Source organism: Accipiter gentilis, chromosome 12 (genome assembly GCF_929443795.1).
Source record: "Accipiter gentilis chromosome 12, bAccGen1.1, whole genome shotgun sequence".
Classification (NCBI taxonomy): Eukaryota; Metazoa; Chordata; class Aves; order Accipitriformes; family Accipitridae; genus Astur; species Astur gentilis.
Genome location: NC_064891.1, coordinates 22,191,312 through 22,211,689, shown reverse-complemented (window position 1 = coordinate 22,211,689; position 20,378 = coordinate 22,191,312). Strand labels below are relative to the sequence as shown.

Genomic DNA, 20,378 nt, shown 5'->3' with positions numbered 1-20,378 from the left:
AACTGCATTAGAAATTTTGGCTGACATAACACAGATCGAAGTTCAGCATCAAAACTCTATCAGGGTCCATCCTGCAAACACTACCTACCTGTCCTCCAGTGCCCAGGAACCAGCATCACAGTACTTCCCCTTTTGTGGCTATGAACCAGACCTATTGCTTCCCAATGCACAAGAGAAATGAGGGTTCTCCTCCACTGCAACCTACAACAGCTGACTGGAGCAACAAGTGGCAATTTGTGGTGAGCGTTAAATCCTACCTGCATATCAGGTCTAGCTGAGTTACAGAATAACTACAGTCCCTGCCACAGTACAAACTGAAACTATAGTGGTGACTGTGTGACCATTTGTCCTTTATTTCAGAGGACAACACTCAATTCATTTCAGTTTTCACACAAGCAGAGAAGACTGAACCAGTCTGCTCTTTGCAGCGCAACACTAAGCAAGGTAACTTCTAATTACAGCCTTATTTTCAGGAAAGAGCACTAGCCTTTTAAAAAGAACAGTCTGAGCACTTTAGACTAAATATTCTTCTGCCTCAGCTTAAAAGATAATTGGACATCTGAAATAAAAACAATAGCAAGTATAATCACAGCTGAAAGTTTGCCTGTTTAAATGCAACATGAGTCCAGGCCTCAGGTTTTGCATTTGTGACTCAGGCAAGGAAGCAGCACAAAAGCAGCAAATCTCCCCAAAGGCTCATTAACAGCTACACAAACAGGTGTTTGCTGCATATGGGCATTCAAAGGTTTTACTACAAAGGCCAGGACAGAGCAGCAAATCAGTTCCCTGGCTAGGTCTGGAGACAAAAGCCTTACCGCAGCTTTCCAGGTTCAGCATCCTACAAGAGGGGACGATTCCAACAGCTGAGCAGAGTCACTGTACTTGTGCTGGTGAAGGAGCCATAAGATTGCAGAGCTGTTCAAGCTGTCTGAGAACCTGGGAAAAGAAATTTGCTCTTTGAGCTTTGGCTGAGACCTACAAGAGAGTATCTGAAGAAAAAGGAGGAAAAATTCATTTTGCACAACTATGGTTTATATTTGCGTCATGTTTTTATAAACAAGGGAGCTGAAGTTTCTTCACAAAACCTTATAGCAGTGACTTCAACATTCTCTTGTTGATACGAACTGAGCTATGATTGCACATTAGTGAGAAATGACATAATCATTACAGGAAAGTTTTCTACTGCTTATGCACAAGTTTTTTAATTGTTCATGATGAACTGCCTGATATAAAATGACATATAAAGGGGACAGATAAAATATTTTCTTATAAAAGCAATTCTCTTTTCTGTAAAATGTTCACGTTTCTTAGAAAATAAAAATAAAATTACTATATGGGAAAAAAACCCCAAACATTATTCATATAGACTACTGGTTGTAAAAGCAAGTTAAATAATGTTCTCCAAGACTGATTTGTTGTTAGAATTATAAACCTGGAAGGGCAAGTCACTTGCCAGTAAAATACTATTTTTTTTCTTTCAATTAAGAAAGTATTTAAAAGAGTGGCTTAAAGAGTATGTTTTTCTCCATGGCCACCAATGACTCACGATAGCAAAATATTTCTTGTGTAGTTCATCACTGCACAGCTGAAGAGGAAATCATTAATTGCCTCCTCCTGATTATTTTCAATACAGCAATGAAACCATAGCAAGCATATTAGTAAACGTAAGAAGTATAATACAATCTGACACCAGACTTTGACAAGGTACCCTCATTCCCAGCTACTTTTTAAGGAAAGGCTTGATTGGCTGCAATTTTTAAATTCTGTAGGAGCTGACAAAGACAGGAGGTAGAGGACTGACACTTTCAAATGACTAAATACAATCCTCCCTTCCCCCACCCCAGTACGCTAAAGAGTTATTAGGTTAGTATGAAAATAGCACAATCTTATACACCAAAAAACGAATACCTTAGTTCACAAAGTGAAGCATACACTGGGGCAAGGAATTAATGATGAATGCATAACTTGGTTTACCATTGTAGGCAACTTGAACATTAAGGGTAAAGACATAATCTTTTACGCACTTAAGTGTTTTTCCCTGTATCTCCAACAGCATTGGTGCTCAGAGGTCTTTGTCTTAACATCCCTATGCTGAGTGCTTCACAAGCAGGTGAAAACGACAACTGGCGGAAGTGAGATAGTGGGTAGAACTGTCCATACGAACATAATGTTGTAGCAAAACATATCAAGACACATTTTCAGTTCCAGGATGACACTTACAGCCAAGATGAAGAGGAAGACCAAGCCCATGATAAATCTGATAACCGGGATTCAAGACTGAGATACAGGAAAACCTAAGTGTTTCCAATTTGGACCAAACCCATGGTATGAACAGGGAAGCCTGTTTCCTGCAGTCCACCTAAGCATCTTAAACATGAGGCTATCATTTATCACGCAGGAAGCTTTTGTTTCTCTTGTATGTATGTACGTGCATAAATGTTGTGTTTGCATGCTTACTCTCAAACATACCCACAAAAGCAAGACTTTGGTGGTCTTACAACACAAAATTGATTAGTGATTGAAATGTCCCATTTTTCCAGGCAGCTGTAGCAGATGGGAATGAAAAAGGACAAAGAAAGATTCCGCTAAGATTCAATGTTATATGATCAACCCATCCAGAAACGTAGTAACACAACATTGTAAAAGGCTGGCAAACTAACTTGGAAAGGCCTTGTTAAAAAAACATGTTGGATCATACTGTGTATTGTTGCTTTATACCACAAAATAAACACCTTTATGGTAGTACACCCTACATTTACAAAGCTTACGCTAATGCTACAAAATATTGTGCCATAGAATTAAAATGAAAGAAGAATCTTTAAATAAGACAAAAAGGCAAGTAAAAAAACCCCAAACTCCAAACAAACAAAAAGTTATGATTATAACTGATGCAGCTGCATATGGAAAATTAGCATACAGAATATGAAAAGCAGTAAAATATTTATTTTTAGCACCAGCTAATAGGGGTCTAGAAAGGACATTGGGAATCTTTCTGTCCAGAAGTTGTTATTTTTATCTAATTGCTTTCCAAATTAGGCCTATGTTTAGAAAAGAATTCTATGTTCCAACAGCAACCCCATCTCAATACATAATTATATTATGTTGCAAGAAGCAAAGATGTTCCACCAGGACGTTTTCATCCCCTGCCAGCAGTAGCAATTAAGCATTTACTTGTTCTCCAGAAACTAGTGTTTTAGCCTTAGCACACAGAAATAAAATTGAAAGATAATTCGTGTGACTCTCGCCTTCAGGATCACTTACTCCTTTTGGCCAGAAGGGGAAGCTAGCGCTATGTATTTTTGTCACACAGCTCGGATGTATTCTGGACAGAGAGGAATTCACAATTGCTTCATCAACACAATCGCAAATCTACCCTGTTCGGCCATGGCAGACTTTTAACAACCTGAGGAATTTAAACGCATTGAACATTTACTCAGAGTGCATTCAGTAGGCTTCAGAACGTAAAATAAAAAAGTCACACCTCTGCCAGCATGAATTCCATCTTGGTTTTGGGGGGGGTTTTTTTGGTTACTCGCAGAAAACTAGCAGCAAGTGGCTGTAACCCTATTTAGGAGTCCCTAAATAGAGAGTCCTTTACAGCGAGTTTCTGACTTTCCAGCAGAATTTTGCTGTTGCCCTCTCTGTGGTCACTGCAGTAAGCCAGGGATCTCTGTGTAACATAGGGCTTACATAAGAATGTCATCTTATTTCCCACCTAAACCAGAAACAAAATACAAAGCATAAATTTTAACCAGTAGTTGTCTTTCTGTGTTAAGACACCCTATTCAGAGTATCAGCGTGGGAAACAAACTGAAAACTTCATATGAAAGGTATGAAGAGTTGCCTTGTTGCATAAATCAATGTTAAAGGACTAATGAAGAAGAGAAATATGCAGTCTTCACCTCAGATGACTGAGAGTCATCGGCATCCTTCATTCTTTTCAGACCAGATTAAACTGTATTTATTTCATGTTCTGCAATTTTAGTAGAGAAGAAGACAGACTGAAAGACTGAGGTTTTTCTTTCTGATCAACTATTCTATTACAGCTTCTCAGCAGTAAACAAATGGCTGCTTATTTGATTAAAGGTAATCTATCAGCCACAGTAGATGGCCTTTCTCACAGTGCTGTGGAAAGAAACACCAGCAGTCAGATGCCAAAAGCTGTACCTAGTTCTTTCCAATTTTTCTAGTTTTGCATCTATCCATGTCTCCCTTATCTGGCCTGGGCTCAGACCTTCTGCCAGCAGCTACACCAATTTCCAGGAGTGCCCCAACCCTCAACTCTCTGCTCAGCTGGAGGCAGACTATTCAAATAGTCAACAGATGAAACATTAAAAAATGAACAGAGGAACACCCAAATACCAGGTTGTGTTTTTTATATATATATATATATATACACACACACACACACACACCATTCCTTGTCTTCATTTGCCACTTGTTCCAGGAGAATATATTCCCAGTGCTATTTCCTTCTCATGTAACAAGACTGATATTAGAACATGATAAACAGATGCTGAGTACTTCAATGAGGATGTCAATCACCAATAGCGGAGGTCTGACAGAAGGCCTTACATGTCCACTACATCTTAAAAATTACCTAAAATGATGATAAGCAAAAATTTGTAGTGTTGCATTAAAAGTATTCAAGAAGGCCTGCTTTGTTGAAGTGTCTCTTCCCCACTGCCATCCCTTTCTGCTGGTGACTCTTCCTACCTACTTATTCTAAAAAAGAATGAGTGGAGACTCAAAGGATTAGAGCAGCAGAGTTACTTGGGGAATGAGAAGTTTCTGGAAGGGAAGGGATCTTGATTCTGTCTTCAAAATAGCTTATCATATTTTATACCAAACACTAGGCTATAAAGATCTTTTGTTCTGTTAAGGAGCAACATCTTTAACAAAAAAAAAAAAAAAACAAACACAAAACCAAAACCCAAACCAACCAAGACAAACAAATAAGAAAATCAGAGCTCAATTCAGAGCTCTCCGCTCTTAGGCCACATTTCAGAATCACATCAATGACATTTCACCTCCTCTGTGCTACTGTTCAACTAAAGAAAAAGTAAGCAGTCATTCAAATCCTCACTTACTTTAGCTGGTGTTCTGGAAAAACAGCATTTCATGAGTTAAAGACTCATGATCTGTCCATCTAATTGCAGAAAGCACAAAAATTCTGATGTCATCTCCTTAGAGTGAATACATTCTTATAACTAAGCCTATGACAAGAATAAAAATGGCATCAACAATCTGTTTTAATGACACTGTTTATATAATTTCCAATTACAAAAGTAACATTTCTCCAAAGTCATTAGTGCCCTGCCATTATAGCTGTCACTGCTTCTCCAGTCTTGCTGCTCTGAGAGTAAAGACTCTGGGTAGGTTCCTGTTAGGAATATTGATAAGCTTCAGGAAAACCTCTTTTCCAGATGGTCTTGTATGAGGCATTCATACTCCAGCCATTCCCAATGAAGGTTAAATGCTATTAGCAGAACACGCTCTCCAGCAGAAAGTGAGGTTTGTCACTAGGATAGCTTTGCAAATCACTAGATTTTTTAGCTGTAACTCATCTTCACTTTAACTACATAGGCATATGGAACAAGGAGAAGAGGGGGGAAATATTCTTGCCTGTTTTATATTAAAACAGTATGTCTCGGTAGGCATGAAAATATGCCTATAAGTGACAAAGAGATCCTCAACATCAGCATCTGTGACAGAATTCAGTTCTTAAATGTTCAGACCAAACCCTAAACACTCAGTCACAGCACAGAGCAGGAAAGCATCCAAGAAAGCATCAAGGACACCTGTGCTATTCCCAATATGCATTTTTCTAACCTGTCATCAACAATCTCCAATGACCAATTCTCCAAAACCTATCCAGATAACTTGTTACAATGTTTTACTGTCTTTACTGATAGGAATTTCTCCCTCGTGCCCCTAGTATTAAACTAAATTTTATTCTCTGCAATTTAAGCCTGCTATTTCTTGTCCTATTCCCCATGAAGTAGAGAAAAGATACCAAACCCTTCCTCCTCAGAGTAGCTTTTTAAGCATGTTTCAAGACCTCCAGGTTTGTTGCAAAAATGTGAGTACAAGGCAAATCGGTCAACTACAACTATTAAGGATGCTCTTTCCTATCTAGTCCCTGTATTCAGGGGACAACAAACAGTTGTTTATTCTTGTTGCAGTGTTGGATATCACATTTACCCCTATTAAATAGCAAGCTATTTTTTCAGCTACAAAGTTATCCATCTCAGTACCTCAAGGGCTCTAGGAGTCAACACAAGTAGAAGGAAAGCTGGCCTTCTTAATTTCTCACCTTTCTGGTCTTTGCTACAATTAATTGAAAAAACAAACAAACAAACAAACAACCCCCAACCAAACCCAAACACCATCACCCCCACCCCCCCCAAAAAAAACCCAACAAAACAACCACAAAGCTTTTATCCCTTCTTCCCCTCCCCAAATTCCTACTTACTTTTAACATCAGAAATTATCCATGTTTTTTTCCTAGAAACCTGTGTGGCATGTGTTTTATCAACTTCAGATCAGAGACGCTAGAGAAACCTGCTAAAATTCACTAGTCAAAGCCCTTGTTCTACAGGACATGGCCACTCCAGTAGTCTAGGTAAAATCAACAGGGCAGACCACAAAGATAACTGCATGTTTAAACAGTTAAATCTGGTTTGGTTTTGTTAACATAGTATTAAATGCCAAGACAGGTGGTAGAAAAAAACTCCTTAACCATAAAATAGAAAATCCCCAATCTCTCCAGTGAAGAGCAGAGACAGAGGCCACTGACCAGACTCTTCAAAGACTTCCAACTAAACAAGTACAACCCTGATCTGATGTTCATTAGCAAGCAGAGCAGAACTGTATCTGGAGGGAAAGGGAAAAACAAAACCAACAACAACAGAAAACCAACACAAACAAAACCCCCCCTCATTTATACGTCACAAATCCATTCCTCTGATCTTTTCAATTAATTTTAAATCATATTTATTTACCATTGTATTTCAGAACAAAACTTTTCATAAAAACTGACAGCAATACAGTGAGTATAGTGAGCTCTGATAGGCATTTTCCTCACTTGATTCTCCCACCATGCACACAAACACTCCTAGATTACTTAATGATGACTGCAGTGTCTCAGAAGCTCATACAACAGGGCAGCATGTATTTTAGTGAACGCTATTTTCTGAAAAGTTTATGGCTGGCCTTTCTGGAAGAAGACTACAAGTACAGACCTAATGCTAGTTATCTAACCACAAATTTTCTTAATTCATACATTCTAAATAACAAAGACCACATTTTAAAGTCTGACTTGTAAAAGAAAACACTTTTTGTTACTTGTGATCTATGAAAAAGGTGACAGCACGTGCATTTTTTCCACCAAAATAAGAGGAGAAGAAAAAAATTTTGCCTCCCTTCACTTTAATGCAACTGTTGAAGGGTCCTCCCCACTCCCTTTTTTTTTTTTTTAACCAGTGACTCTCAGACACTTGTTGGATAAATATTTCAACACTTACTTAAGAAAGAACAGTAAATACTTACAAGAAAAACCCCAACCATTTTCTTCTAAGTTTTAGTTTCAAAAGGTATCAGAGAGTCAAGAAGGAAAAGGCAAGAACAAAAAAAGTTTCATCCAAGGGAACTATCTTTGCCAATTAGGCTTAATTGACCTTTTCTGAGGATTAATCTGGACATTCCCCATGATCAGTTTCCAGGTGATACAAAATTTAAGATTTTGGCTCAATTTTCCATGCATGAGTCCTGGAATTAGGCCAACTTTTTCCTCCCCTTGTTGCTCATTCTTACAAGAGCCTTATGAAAGCATCACGAGATGATGAATGCATCAGGATTCCCAAGAAAATATGATGGAACCCTGTTGTATTTCTAGTGGGGTGACAATCGCTACAGGCAAGCACAAGAGACAACATTTAGTATAAAATAAATACATACATAACTATAAACCAAAACCATTTCACTAGACACTCATCTTACTAAAAAGGCTTAGAAACCACAGACTAGAAATGCTGCTGCAAAACGCAATTCTGAGATGTACTGAGAGAAGTGTTACAAGAAAGAAATGAAGTCATTGTTTTACTTTACTCAGCTCTCCACTCGATAGCTTAGAAGTATTGCTGAGGCCTCAAGCAGACAACAGCACTCAGTTTCAAGCACCTTACTAGAAGAGATGTAAGCAAACTGGAACGCAAAGGAAAACTTCACCAAGCAGTAGAAAAATACGGGAAGGAGTGGGAACATACCTTTCTTCCAGGCATAAGGTGTTATGAAGGTGACAGCGACGGATTTGCTGCATCGCCATCAAAAGCAAGCTAGGAAGTAATCAGTTTCATTTGTAGAAAGGCAAATTTAAACCAAATCGTAGAAGAAACTACAAAGGCAATTAAGAACTGGAACAAGGTACACAGGGAGACTGCAAAATACCTTCTATTTGAATTTTACTTCATCTCTACACAAAGTCCTTCTGTCCATACCATATACCACCCAAAAGCATGCATGATGCAGCCAGCCCATCTCCTGGCTGGGATTTACTGTACTTCTGTATATGCATAACATGTACGAGGCTCAAATACGCTTCAGATGCAGCATTCCTAAAAGAATTTCTCTCAAACCTTTATGCACCCAAAGCGTTGCTTCTGTTTTTTAAAGTATTTTTCCCTCCTTCATAGCCCTCAGGCTTTTAGACTGATCTTTTTAGAAGCTGAAATTCATACTTCCTCTGAAGAACACAGTATCCGTTCCACTGTGAGATCTCCCCCTTTTGCTGGACCAGCTTCAGCCAGCAGGAAACTACATGGAGCAAGTCCCTCCAGATTTTTCCCTTTCTTCCCCCTAAGACCTACAGAGGCAGAATTTGTTTGGGGGAGGTGGCAGGGAAGGAACTGAAGCAGATCCCTGTACTCCCCCTCTCAAAATATTAGCACTATAATTTCTCACCTCTTTTCATCCACCCTTCTAGGAAAAAAAACCAAACCAAAACAACAAAAAAAACACACACAAAAAAATCCCCAAACCGACAAGAGAGCATCACTTAAGCACATTTGATGAGACAAAATAAAATGATGCACCCCAAGCTTGGTCCCATCACTAACACTGTATATTTCCAAATCATTGTACCACATTAACATTACTTCCAACCTCACCTGGGTTTGATTCTACAGACTATGCATGTTTAATTTTGTCAGACACCACAGTCTCTCAACTTTAGTTTCTCAACACTTAGTTCATTGTCACTTTGAGAGGTGCTACGGTATATCTAAAGAGTATAAGCACTTACAGAGCAAAACAACTCCAGGACCACATGAAGACCTGGGCCCTGTGCAACTGCTGTGCCAGTTAGTAGTTACCATGTCCTATAAAAATGCGACCAAGCTCCATTTTTCAGGTACAGTAATTTCAGGTACTCTACTATTTTGATAGTCAGAGAAAACGCATGCACAGCTCAAAACAGATGCTGCTAGAGAACAGAAAAAAGCAACATCGGCTCCTACAAACATCACAGACCTGTTTGTTTGGCTGTTATCCTCAAAGCTGCACTCCTTTGAAAAGCAACTAAAGGGTACAACTGCCATGCACAACAAACCTATATTGAGCAAAATCACTATTTTCTATTCTTACCTGTGCCTCAAAAATAGGGTCTTACAGAATTTGCCTTCTCTAAAGAAAGGGATCACAGAATTTTTACTTTAGTAGTGAACCAGCAATGCCAGGTTAATCAAGTCAGACTTACAGTCTGAAAGCTACACTCCCAGCAATCCACAAACAATAAACAGGATACTTGGAAACAAAGCAAAAAAACCCCAAAACAAAACAACAACAAAAAAACCCCAAACACAACTGTTTGTTTTTCCAGGTATACACTAAATAACTTCTTATGGTACCACATTAACTTGTTCTCTACTTTCTTTCATTAACCAGCCGTTTCACTATGCTCTCAAAAACCTCTGTAAGAGCTAAGAAAGGTTTTGGAAAAAGTGAGCAGGCTACAAGGAATGAGAGGTAGGAGCTTCATGAAGAGGGTTCTGGTTCTGCTTTTGAAAAACCAAAACCAGAAACAGAAGATATTCCATAGATTACACATGTGAAAACATGGAAATTGAGAATGCCTAATTATTATATATGCCTAAAGAGGATATAATCAGTCTATTGTTACATTACATAGTATTCTTTTTGAGGAAATTAAGCCAGCTTTTACTAACATACTAGCCAGCACTTAAAAGTAGGTTGTATTCCATCTCTGACAACTTCCGTCTTTAAAATGTATGCTACCTCTCTGGTTTTTACTACTTACTGTCATTAGAAAACTTTAGATGATCACAGAAACCCCAACCTTACTTCAAGTGCTGCAGGTCCACCCCAGTTCCTATGTAAATAATAACCTTCATGCAGGCTTTCACCCACAACTGCTGTATGTAAAATATTTGTGCCTTGGATCAATTTTAGAAAAAGACTTAAATGTGTAAGGCAACATCTGGTATCTATGCATTCATGCAGCATGTGGAAGCCAGTTACAAGCATGTTTTCCAAACTTGCGTGGCACTGAAAGGTTACCATATGGAGATGACTAACTGTTATTTGGATTAGGCCATGCTCAGTCCTCTACAAGGGCCATTTCCTGTTTATGTGACAGGCATGCCACGTTTTTCAGGCATGCCATAAACAGTTGTAGAAATAATGAATTTTGACTGGGTTTCTTGTATACACCACCTGTGTGAGGCCATGGTGATTTCCAGTGCAAGGAGACACAGTTATGTTTTATAAAACAGAAGGGGTGACCAGAACATGGAGAAAAACAAAGGGAAGGCCACATACTCTGCATATGCTCTCATCCACCTTACTATTGAAGGGAAAAAAGTGCAAGAACACCCAGAGAACTCTGAAACAACACTGAAAATAACCACACACGAGATCACTCGCACCATGATAAGGTGATCCTTTCCCCCCATGCTAGTCCAATGCGATGTTCACATGCAGGACAGCCTCCATGCGTGTTCAGCTCTGAAGTTCCACGTCTAACCAACATGTTTGGGATTGTTCCATGTAACAGCACAGATGTACCCCAGCCATCCACCCACAGCTGCTGCCACTTTTCCTGTACCGGCTCTCCACCGACTCCCCAGCTACATCAGTGTCACCACTGTTGCTCCTCTTGCTCCCCCCTGACAAGGCAGTCACCAGCTTGAGTTTGTTTCTTAAGGTGACTGGGACAGAGAAGGGAGGGAAATTAGACTAAGAACAGCTTTCAGTTTTCTTCATCTCCCTAATCAGTTTTGCTTATCATAAAAGCAACAACATACCCTTGTCCAACTGAAGTGGGGAGGGTGTTGCGGGGGAAATATCAGAGGCCACTACACTAAATCTATCTCTGAAAGAAAATCAGGAAATCAATTGCTGTTGTGTAGGCCTAACCCTAACAGCCCAGCCTGTAAAAAAAAATAAAATAAAATAAAAATTAAAAATTCACGAAGTTCAGTGAACCCTCCCTTACCACTGTATGCACACCTTTTTCATTTTGCTTCTGCTGCTTACTCACAATACAGATTAATCTGGGGCTTGTATGGTGCTAATAGATCCCATGAGCCACAACAGGTGGCCTCTTACTCAAAGTACGCTCTGCTGAATCAGGCTTCTCAAACTTGAGGTTCCCACCTCAAGGTAACTGCTTAAATTGCCATGTGCCCATGCCAACATTAAGACATCCCAGTGCTTTTCTAGGAACCGTTTTGAAGATATCAATTAGATCGGATATTAGGAAAAACTTCTTTACTGAAAGGGTTGTCAGACATTGGAATAGGCTGCCCAGGGAAGTGGTTGAGTCACCATCCCTGAAGGTATTAAAAAAGCACGTAGACAAGGCACTTCAGGACCTGGTTTAGTGGGCATGGTTGATGGTTGGACTCGATGACCTTAAAGGTCTTTTCCAACATAGACGATTCTGTGATTTCTAGGAAGTTTAATGTTTTAGTATTTTGATTGTAAGAATGCAAATAGCTGCTTTCTATCAATGTAAGCTCATCAAGTTCAAACTAAGCCCTATTGCTGTATCTGATCAATTTTGCTCCTGTGACTTGGGGAAACCACAGGAACACTTAAGGCAATGACCTGATTCCTGAAAGACCAAAAGCAATACAGTGAGTCAAAAAACAGACTGGCCACAATGACTAGAACATATTCTGAATTAGCGCCAAATCAATCGTTACCAATAGGGGTGCAAAGAAACCCCACACCCAAATTAAAAGCTACCCCATGAAAGAGTATTTACAAAGCTACTCTCCTGGCACAAGATAAAAAACCAGCTCCTGGAACCCTAAGTCATCAGAGCATGCAGATCAAGGTAGCTTCTTTCTGCACTGCTTTAGAAAACAGCATGAACCCAGTCCAACAGACACAGGGATCAAGCTGTGTTTGAGAGGTTTGTAAAGTTTGTTTGTAGTCAAACCATTGCCCGAATCATGTTCAAAACGAAGCCACGCTTGGATCCGGTTTTTAAATAGTGCTGTTGCCAGCACTATGGCCTATGGTGATTTTGACTCAAGGAGACTGGTCTACAAGCTTGAAGAAATATCTGATGGGACAGCAGCCATCTTCCAGTCTCCACATACATTTCTGAAAACGCTCCGGATTGCCAATCCCAAAAGTATCAACAGAAGGCAGAAGTTAAGGACTCAGAGATGAGACAGACCCTGCTCTCCTGCCAAGAACCAAGTGTTCTGGGAAAACATAAAGTCTTACTGCAGCACTACACACATCAAGCCTCATTCTCCTGCTTGTACTAAGTTCGACTCGGTAATCTAAAGAACAGAAAACCAAGAAGTTCAAAGTCATCATGTAAGGAAGGGGAAGGGAAGAGGAAGTTAGGCACACCATTTTTCTTCATATAAAAGAATGTTTTTACATGTTACAGGGATACTGGGGCAAGAAAGAAGCTGCAATAGGAAAATTAGAATATTCTTTACAAAGGCAAACTGTGCTGTTCCCACCAGGTCTAAGCAAGTCACCCGTCCACTTAAACCAAACTCTTTGAGCAAGGAGAGCCTGTTTGGCATGTGCAGAGCCCCCTCTGTAATACAATTATAGCTCATTTTACATTTACTACAATACAGAGTTGTAAGTGGCAGGTTTTTATCACCGCTAATTCCTGTCTACAATCTGAAGCACGTGAAGGTGCTCACTTCTTCAAAATTTACCTGCAGCAGCCTCTTCTGAGCTTTACAGATTTAAAGTCTCAGATGAGCTGGCAGGATCATGAAGAGATGAGACAGATTTTTCAACTCACGCTTTAGCAGGAGGATGAAAAGGAGAAATTGCAAACCAATTCCTAAGAGAAAACTAGGAATCTGCACGCTTTAGAATAAAAATTCTTACATTCCTGAAAGATGACCAAATCAAATTCCAGACTTTTGGACTGTTTGTAAAATTTGGTTTGTTTTTTTTTTTTTTTTTGTTTTGTTTTTTTTTTTACATTACTGTTGATGACTTCGGCCACACATGACTAGTTAACATACACTGAGGATCCACATGCCACTTTTAAGTGTAAAGCATTTATCAGACCCAAGTAAAAATTATACCCATCTTGTCCATTCACTGCAACAGACCTGCTTGTCTTTGTACCCACATCAAGCCCAGGGGATGCTTACATTGTACATCTTATTGGAGCTAATTTTGTGTTTGCAACAGGCTTGATCAGGAGGCTGTCTCTCCATTGCAACTGCTTCATGAAAACCAATTCACCATGTACTCTGTCAGCCATCACTGTTGCAGCTGAAGAGATCATCATCTCCCACAGCTGGGATGAATGAAATAGGAGCCACCTTGTCCCAGAGAGGTTTCCCCCCCTGAGCAAGTCACCAAGGCAAGTGGAGGGTTCAGGAGCTTCATGCTACAAACCACACGAGTTACTTATTCTGGAGCCCATTGGGAGAGAGAGACGATGAGAACAGGTGCAAGGCTTGCTTGTGAAGCTGAAGGCAGCAGTCAAGGAACACCACTAAATACAAAGCCTAAGCACCCTGGCTGACAATTTCTGTCATTTCAGTCAGGTGCAAGCCAAGTGACATACTACCATAGAGAAGAGCGAAGGGAATCTTAATAACTGTAAAAACCTTTAAAACAATAAGCCCAAGCAAAAGTGAAATCCAATAACATGAACCTGTCTCATTTCACCTTCCTCTTCCAAAAAGGATTTCAGATAGCAAGAGTTGAAAAAGTGGTGCCCGTGAAGCACGTGTATCTTTATAGGTGGCTTCCAGTGCCTACAGCAACCCATAATTCTTTACCTGCCTTTGGCAAGCATGCTGTAGAGGGTTTTTTTGTCTGACTGAAACATACAGCATTCAACAGGTATGAGAAGAGAATCGGACAAAAAGCTATTTGCAAAAAGTTCAAAAAACTAAAGTCAGTCATCAGGAATATAGGAGGAGGACTTAAGAACAGAGAAGAGAGAACTTCCCCTAAAAGGATAACATGACTAGGGTGTGTCTCTTTGTTGAGCTGTTTAAGTCAAGGACAGAAGGGGACAGAGTAAAATAAGAGCCATTTTCACTTCTCTCCCACACAGAATTACTAATATATTTGAAGAAAATGAACTGTGAGATGATGCCTGCAAAAAATATATTGCTCTACCATGACTGGTGATGGTAGAGTTATGTTGTATATTTAGGCACATATCCAGAAAAAGGTGACTGCCAGTTCAGTTATGAATCATGAATCTCAAGAGCAGAATAAGAGGCTACAGTGTGCTGAACAGAACAAACCAGCAGCAGTTAATAAAGAGACCATCAGAACACAGCTAACTTCCAAGATGTCAATCAAAGGTTTGATGTGTGGCAAGACAAAGGTAAAATCCAGGAGATAGGCACACCAAGAAAAGGGCCATATAGATTTCAGATATCTCTGCGTTGATTTATTGTCTTCAAACAACGACAGTCACAGAACTACATTCTTTGAGGCTAGAAAAGACAACTGCAGTTGTAAAAACATAGCTACAGTAGCAAGAGAAGTTATTTAGTAAGGGAATGGCTTTATCAAACTAGATAGCAATACCAGGTCAGTGAGCATTAGAAGATCAGGTCCATGATTCTGATACAAGTATGTTAAAACATGAATTATTTCTCTCCATACCTTCCTAAAACCACACAAATAACCATGACTACCTCTCTTAGCTTTCATCAAGTCTTTTAAAGGTTCACCAGAGACTCTTGAATGGTTAAAAAGTCACCTCCACCTGCAGAGAATTATTTTCTTTCCAGCACTTAAAAGCCAAAGCACAGATTTCAAACACATTCAGCTCCATGGAAGTATTTGTCTCCACATAACTTTTCAGTTCCTCCTAACAGGGACCCATCCTGGCTTTTCACCTTGAAGCAGTGTCTTCTGTGTTTAACTCTGTTGTTCAGAAGACTAGACCCAGGAAACTATGGGGAATAAAACCAAATAGGCAGCAGGGACTCACCTGGTTACAGACTTGACACTGTAGGCTCTCTCCAAGTTTCTAGCTCTCAGCATTCTCTGTTTTGTGAGAGGTCAGCAAGAAACTTTTTTCCTTCTGTCTTGTCCTGTGCCTTTTCCAGCTTTCTGACTCCAACTATCTGAAGTGGGGCAAATCAGTACGAAAACTTCTCCAAGATGCTCCAAAAAATCTTCACAAGACCCTCACACTAGCAGTTGACTCCTCCATGGTAACTTCTGTCCTACTTCCTATTTTTCTGGCTATTAGTCTCAGGTGCTACTCCAATCCACTGAGTTTATTTAATAAAGTGCAGCTGGGATGCTCTGTGCCATCACATGAAGGTACACTTTTTCCTTACATCTAATGCCTCCTCACCACAAACAAAAAGCTGGACAACAGATAAAAAAAAATATTATATACACTGCACTTCAACAGTACAGAAAAATTCACAATAGAAGAAACTTACAAAAACTGGTACCCTGCCGAAGTATTACCACTGAAAATTTCTAAGACACTGCAGAGCTAGTATTTTCTGATTTTAATCCCTGTTTAGGAAAAACAGAGAGGCATTACAGCCAAACATACAAGACACTAACACTCAAATGCAGTTACAACGTCGAACTGTCTTTTCTTACTGCAAAGCCATTTCAAAGTTTACCAAAACTTGCACAGTATCATCCAAATATGAAAACATCCAAACAGAAACACTCTTAAGACTTGCATGATGGATAGTTACAGCACTGATTAAAAAAAAGTCACTGCCTCAGTGCTGCATTCCAACAAATGGAAGGAAACTAGTTGGGAACAGCTGGGAGTTAATGTAGCAGAGGCTGAAGATGGAAAAAACAGAGACAGTGACTGAACAGCAAATAGCATTCTTTCTCTTTTTGGTCATCTTTAAGAGTCGCATTTGTGCTATGACTGCTTCTTTATGAAAAATATATGTTAAACTGAATGTAAAAAAAATATCTGTTCTTGGAACTTACAAATACAAAAGAGTAAAACAGTCACTAACCAAGTTCTCCTAAATAGGGAACTTGAACATCATGGATTTTTTTTTCCCCTTGGCAGGGGAAGAAGGGTTAGTCTTAAAAACGTATACTTAACCAAGCAATGGAATTAAGAGGGAAAATAAAAAGATGAGATTGACTCATTCTCCAAAAAGGGCTATTACTCATGACAGTGACATACACATGCATACATCTGGCTGAACACACATTCATCACTGTTGCTCAGCTTTCCCTCATGCTCCTGTTAGTGCTGCATGGTACGTTACAGCCAGGCACAGGCACTGAACCTCCAGTCAACCCCCAGCCTCTCAAACTCCATCATCCCAGCATCTAACAGACACTTTGCAGCTGCAAAGGGACAGTCCTTCCCTCACCTCTCCCCAGAGCAAAAGCAGAGGTGTGGGGAAAGGAGCATGGAGGCTCTTCACCACAAACATGGCAAGGAGCAGCAAGAACCTGCTGATGATGCAACCTCAGCAAAATCTCTTCACATACAGATACTGTACGTTGAAATCTCACAGAAATTTAACTAAGTGGCTAGGATAATTCAGTATTACTGCATCCATTCTAATCTTGCCTGGTTAGGAAATCTTTTTCTCTAGAGTACTCATTTATCTCATATATGGAAGTTTAGTAGGGTTACTAACCTGTACTAATCATAAATGTCTAAGCTCAGCGTATCTTCGTTTCTAGTTGTTCCTCCTCCAAGACTGTATCTTTATCTGGTTTGTTAAGAGTCTACCAAGAAGTGGACAAGACAAAGTTTTAATCAAATGTAAGCAGTAACAACAGGTTTTATTCAAAACTTCCAGTAAAGAGGACCCACTAGTTTTGGAATAAAGGTACTTAAAGTACTACAGCTTACGTGAATATAAAAGATCAAAGAGAAGAAAATAAACAAAGCAGTAAAAAAAAAAAAAAAAAGAATTAAAAATATATATATTTTTTTAAAAGTTTGAAATAGACCCACACAGGGATTTTGAAGTCCTCCAAACAATTAACAGTTACTAGGTTTGGCAAAACAAGATTCTCTTACAAAATTAAAAGCCTACTTCTGTTACATAAACTGTATAAAACTGCTCCATAGTTAAAGAGCACTCTGTACAATTTTGTCTTGAAATACATAGAGTTGCAGCCTTCAAACTGCAAGAATTGATTTGTCCTCTTCGTGGGTAAAAGAATTAACTAGCTGCGCAATTGTTTTTGGGGAAAACGAAGAGGCAAAAATAGTCAGAATTAACAAGTTAAAGCCACTATAAAAATGAAATGCACAGCAAAACTCAGACCTCATTTTAAACTAACAAGCTATGTTTACAATATATTCTACATTTCAGTTGTCGTTTTCCCTTCCCACTCCCACCTCCCCCCATTCAAATATTCCTAATTCCTTTATGGTCTAAATCTAATTAATTTCTAAACTTTCAAATACACCGTACATACATTTAGCAAAAAACATACCTAACATTCTTACAGCAGTATGGTCAGGACACAATTTCAAAGATTATTACACAGTTATTGAGATTAAACCTTTATGATTTTTTTTTTTCTTTTAAAGAGAACAGCAATCATCAACTTAGACAAATGGTTTTAAAACGTACTGCAGAGAGCCTGCAAAAAGCAGACTTCACATCAGCTGTTAGCCCCGGAGGACACAGGGGGGAAATAAGCAAGCGCTGAACGTAAGGAAGAAATCGAATCTCAGAATGCCAGCTACAGGAAGGTAACTTCGGGAACTCAGTTCGACAGATTGTGGTTTTGGCTCGGGCATCCCCGTTGCACTAAGCCCTGCAAATCAACTTTGCAATAGTACGTTACAATGTAAACTAAAATTCTTGATACCGACAGTATATCAAAGGTTTGTTTGGTTTTGGTTTGTTTTCTGAATCCAACAGTTGGTCACAGAAGTCAAGTATTTTCATGGCTCTTATTCAGCTGTTGCCAGTTCGGGGTGCGGGGGTGGGGGGGGAAGTGTGTGTCTGACTCATACATCCTTCAAGTACATGCAAGGCTCAATTGTTTCCAAAATGCAGGAGCTTGGGACCTTTTAAGACACTGAAGAAATAGGATTATGAGGAGAGCCCATTTGAGTAAGTACTTTATCCAGCCACTGAAGGGGACCATGAAGATGTATCTCTATCCAGCATGGAGTGCTCGTTACATCTTGGCGATGATATTCAGCTCCCCAACCCTAGAAAAAGAATCATAAGTGGGGAAAGAAAAAAAAAAAAAAATCACCCTATTTTATAATATCAAATACATGAAAAGCATACTTCAATCATCTTTCTTACCAAAATACTCTAGCTTTCAACAGTCATTATCAGCAGGGTAGCATAATACCCTTCATGCACCAACTATTACCACACTTCAACAAACAAATCTGAAGTTAAAAAAACCAAAACAAACAACAAAAATAAAGAAATTTGGAGAAAGTGTCATTTTGAGATCTCTTAATCTCTTGGAATGGAAGTCTTTAAATTCTTAAAGACATAACTTGTGGCAGTGAACAATTTCCCCATACCTCACTGCCAGCTGCATGACGTCCCAATAAAGCCTCTGAGGAGGGGGATAATCAAGTCTTCTCTGCCAAGACCAAAACCAGAACAAACTGGGGGGGGGGGGGGGGGGGGAATGCTGCCAAACATATCCACAAATCAAAAAAACGAGGTCATAGACTGACATTACGGAAGTGGGGGTGAGGCATCTGCCTGACAAGAACCAAAGCATCATTTGCAGGATGGAGACGATAAACTAAGCAATAAATCAGAAACATTCCTCTTTGGAGAAAGAGGGCATGGTCATTCCCCAGCAGGCTATTTCTCAAGTTAAGACAAGATAGGTTTTGTTTCAGCTTATACCTGATTCAGTTACAGTAATTACCAAAGATATAAGCAGATATTTAAACAGCATTCAAAATAATTTTGTAAGTGAACCATTTTGGGGGCTGATTCGGAGACAAGACTAAGACAGCCACAGGTACAGTTTGCTCTGCTCTATATTAAACCGTAATGAAGGGATTACAAAGCTCCCAACACAGGTGGCAGCAGCTCTAAACATTGTGCGGTGCAACATCTCATACGCAGAAGGTCTCGTGCAACTGTTCAGGCAACACTGCCATACACCTCCATAGGATGCAGAGCTATAAACAACCTATTCCATTTTAGCAATTCCTGTCCTAACACTCCTGAAAGTTTCTATGCTATCAAGAAAAGCACTTCAGCATATTACCATCCTCATTTAACTACTTTCACATATGTGACCAGTCCTTTTATATCAGTACCTACGTTGACACTCACAGCCACATCACAAATCTTGACCTTGCATGCCCCCCTAGAATAGAAAGGTATGTATATTATTCTAAATAATTACTGCAGCTTCTAATTTGGGTCAATTTGCTGGTCAAGACAGATTTAGAGGATTATGCTATCTACACTCCCACAATCGCTATAATGACTTACACTGCAGTCCCAGCTCAACTCTCCAAAAATACCACCCAGGAACAGGAGCATGAAGTTCAGCTGGGCCTCTGAGAGAGCAGGAGATGGCATGGACTGTAACAATGGGCAAAAAAAAGGGGCAGAAGCTGATGCTACATAATGAATTGGTGGCTTTTCCACTTTTAGTCTAAGTAATTAATGACTCAATTCTTTTCAAAACTTGTACTGTATCTTGCCATATCCCACAAAATTAAGACGACAAGCCCCATAATTCCAGAGTAATTATGCAAATAATTCTACATACACACACACTATCTATACACAAATACCAGAATTCAGCTGAAATGCTAAACATTTACAGGAGGCAATTAAATGAAATTAGAATAGTTAACAGACATGATAGAAATGCTTCACAAGTGACTATAGACTTATGTGAAGAAACACCTTCTGCAAGTCACCTCA

General features: G+C 39.4%; 2 protein-coding genes across 7 annotated transcripts in view; both read right to left on the bottom strand.

Annotated features, from left to right (window-relative positions):
• The window catches only part of MMAA (metabolism of cobalamin associated A), a 50,733-nt gene extending 32,419 nt beyond the window's left edge, over positions 1 to 18,314 (bottom strand). Inside the window, exons 1-3 of one of the 3 annotated variants that reach the window (XM_049815064.1) lie at positions 17,130 to 18,314; positions 15,476 to 15,860; positions 816 to 936 (exon numbers count right to left, since the gene is read on the bottom strand). The gene's annotated coding sequence lies outside the window, so the exon portion shown is untranslated. Of the gene's footprint in view, positions 1 to 88; positions 383 to 815; positions 937 to 15,475; positions 15,999 to 17,129 lie in introns of those variants that run through there. The other 2 variants (XM_049815065.1, XM_049815067.1) reach the window with 2 other exon arrangements.
• A 113-nt stretch (positions 18,315 to 18,427) lies between these two features.
• SMAD1 (SMAD family member 1) overlaps positions 18,428 to 20,378 on the bottom strand; it is a 49,173-nt gene continuing 47,222 nt past the window's right edge. For 3 of the 4 annotated variants that reach the window (XM_049815054.1, XM_049815053.1, XM_049815055.1), the window contains one exon: positions 18,428 to 18,670. In XM_049815054.1, the coding sequence (XP_049671011.1) occupies positions 18,527 to 18,670 (144 nt within the window). In that variant the 3' untranslated portion in view covers positions 18,428 to 18,526. Of the gene's footprint in view, positions 18,671 to 19,164; positions 20,031 to 20,378 lie in introns of those variants that run through there. The other variant, XM_049815057.1, reaches the window with a different exon arrangement.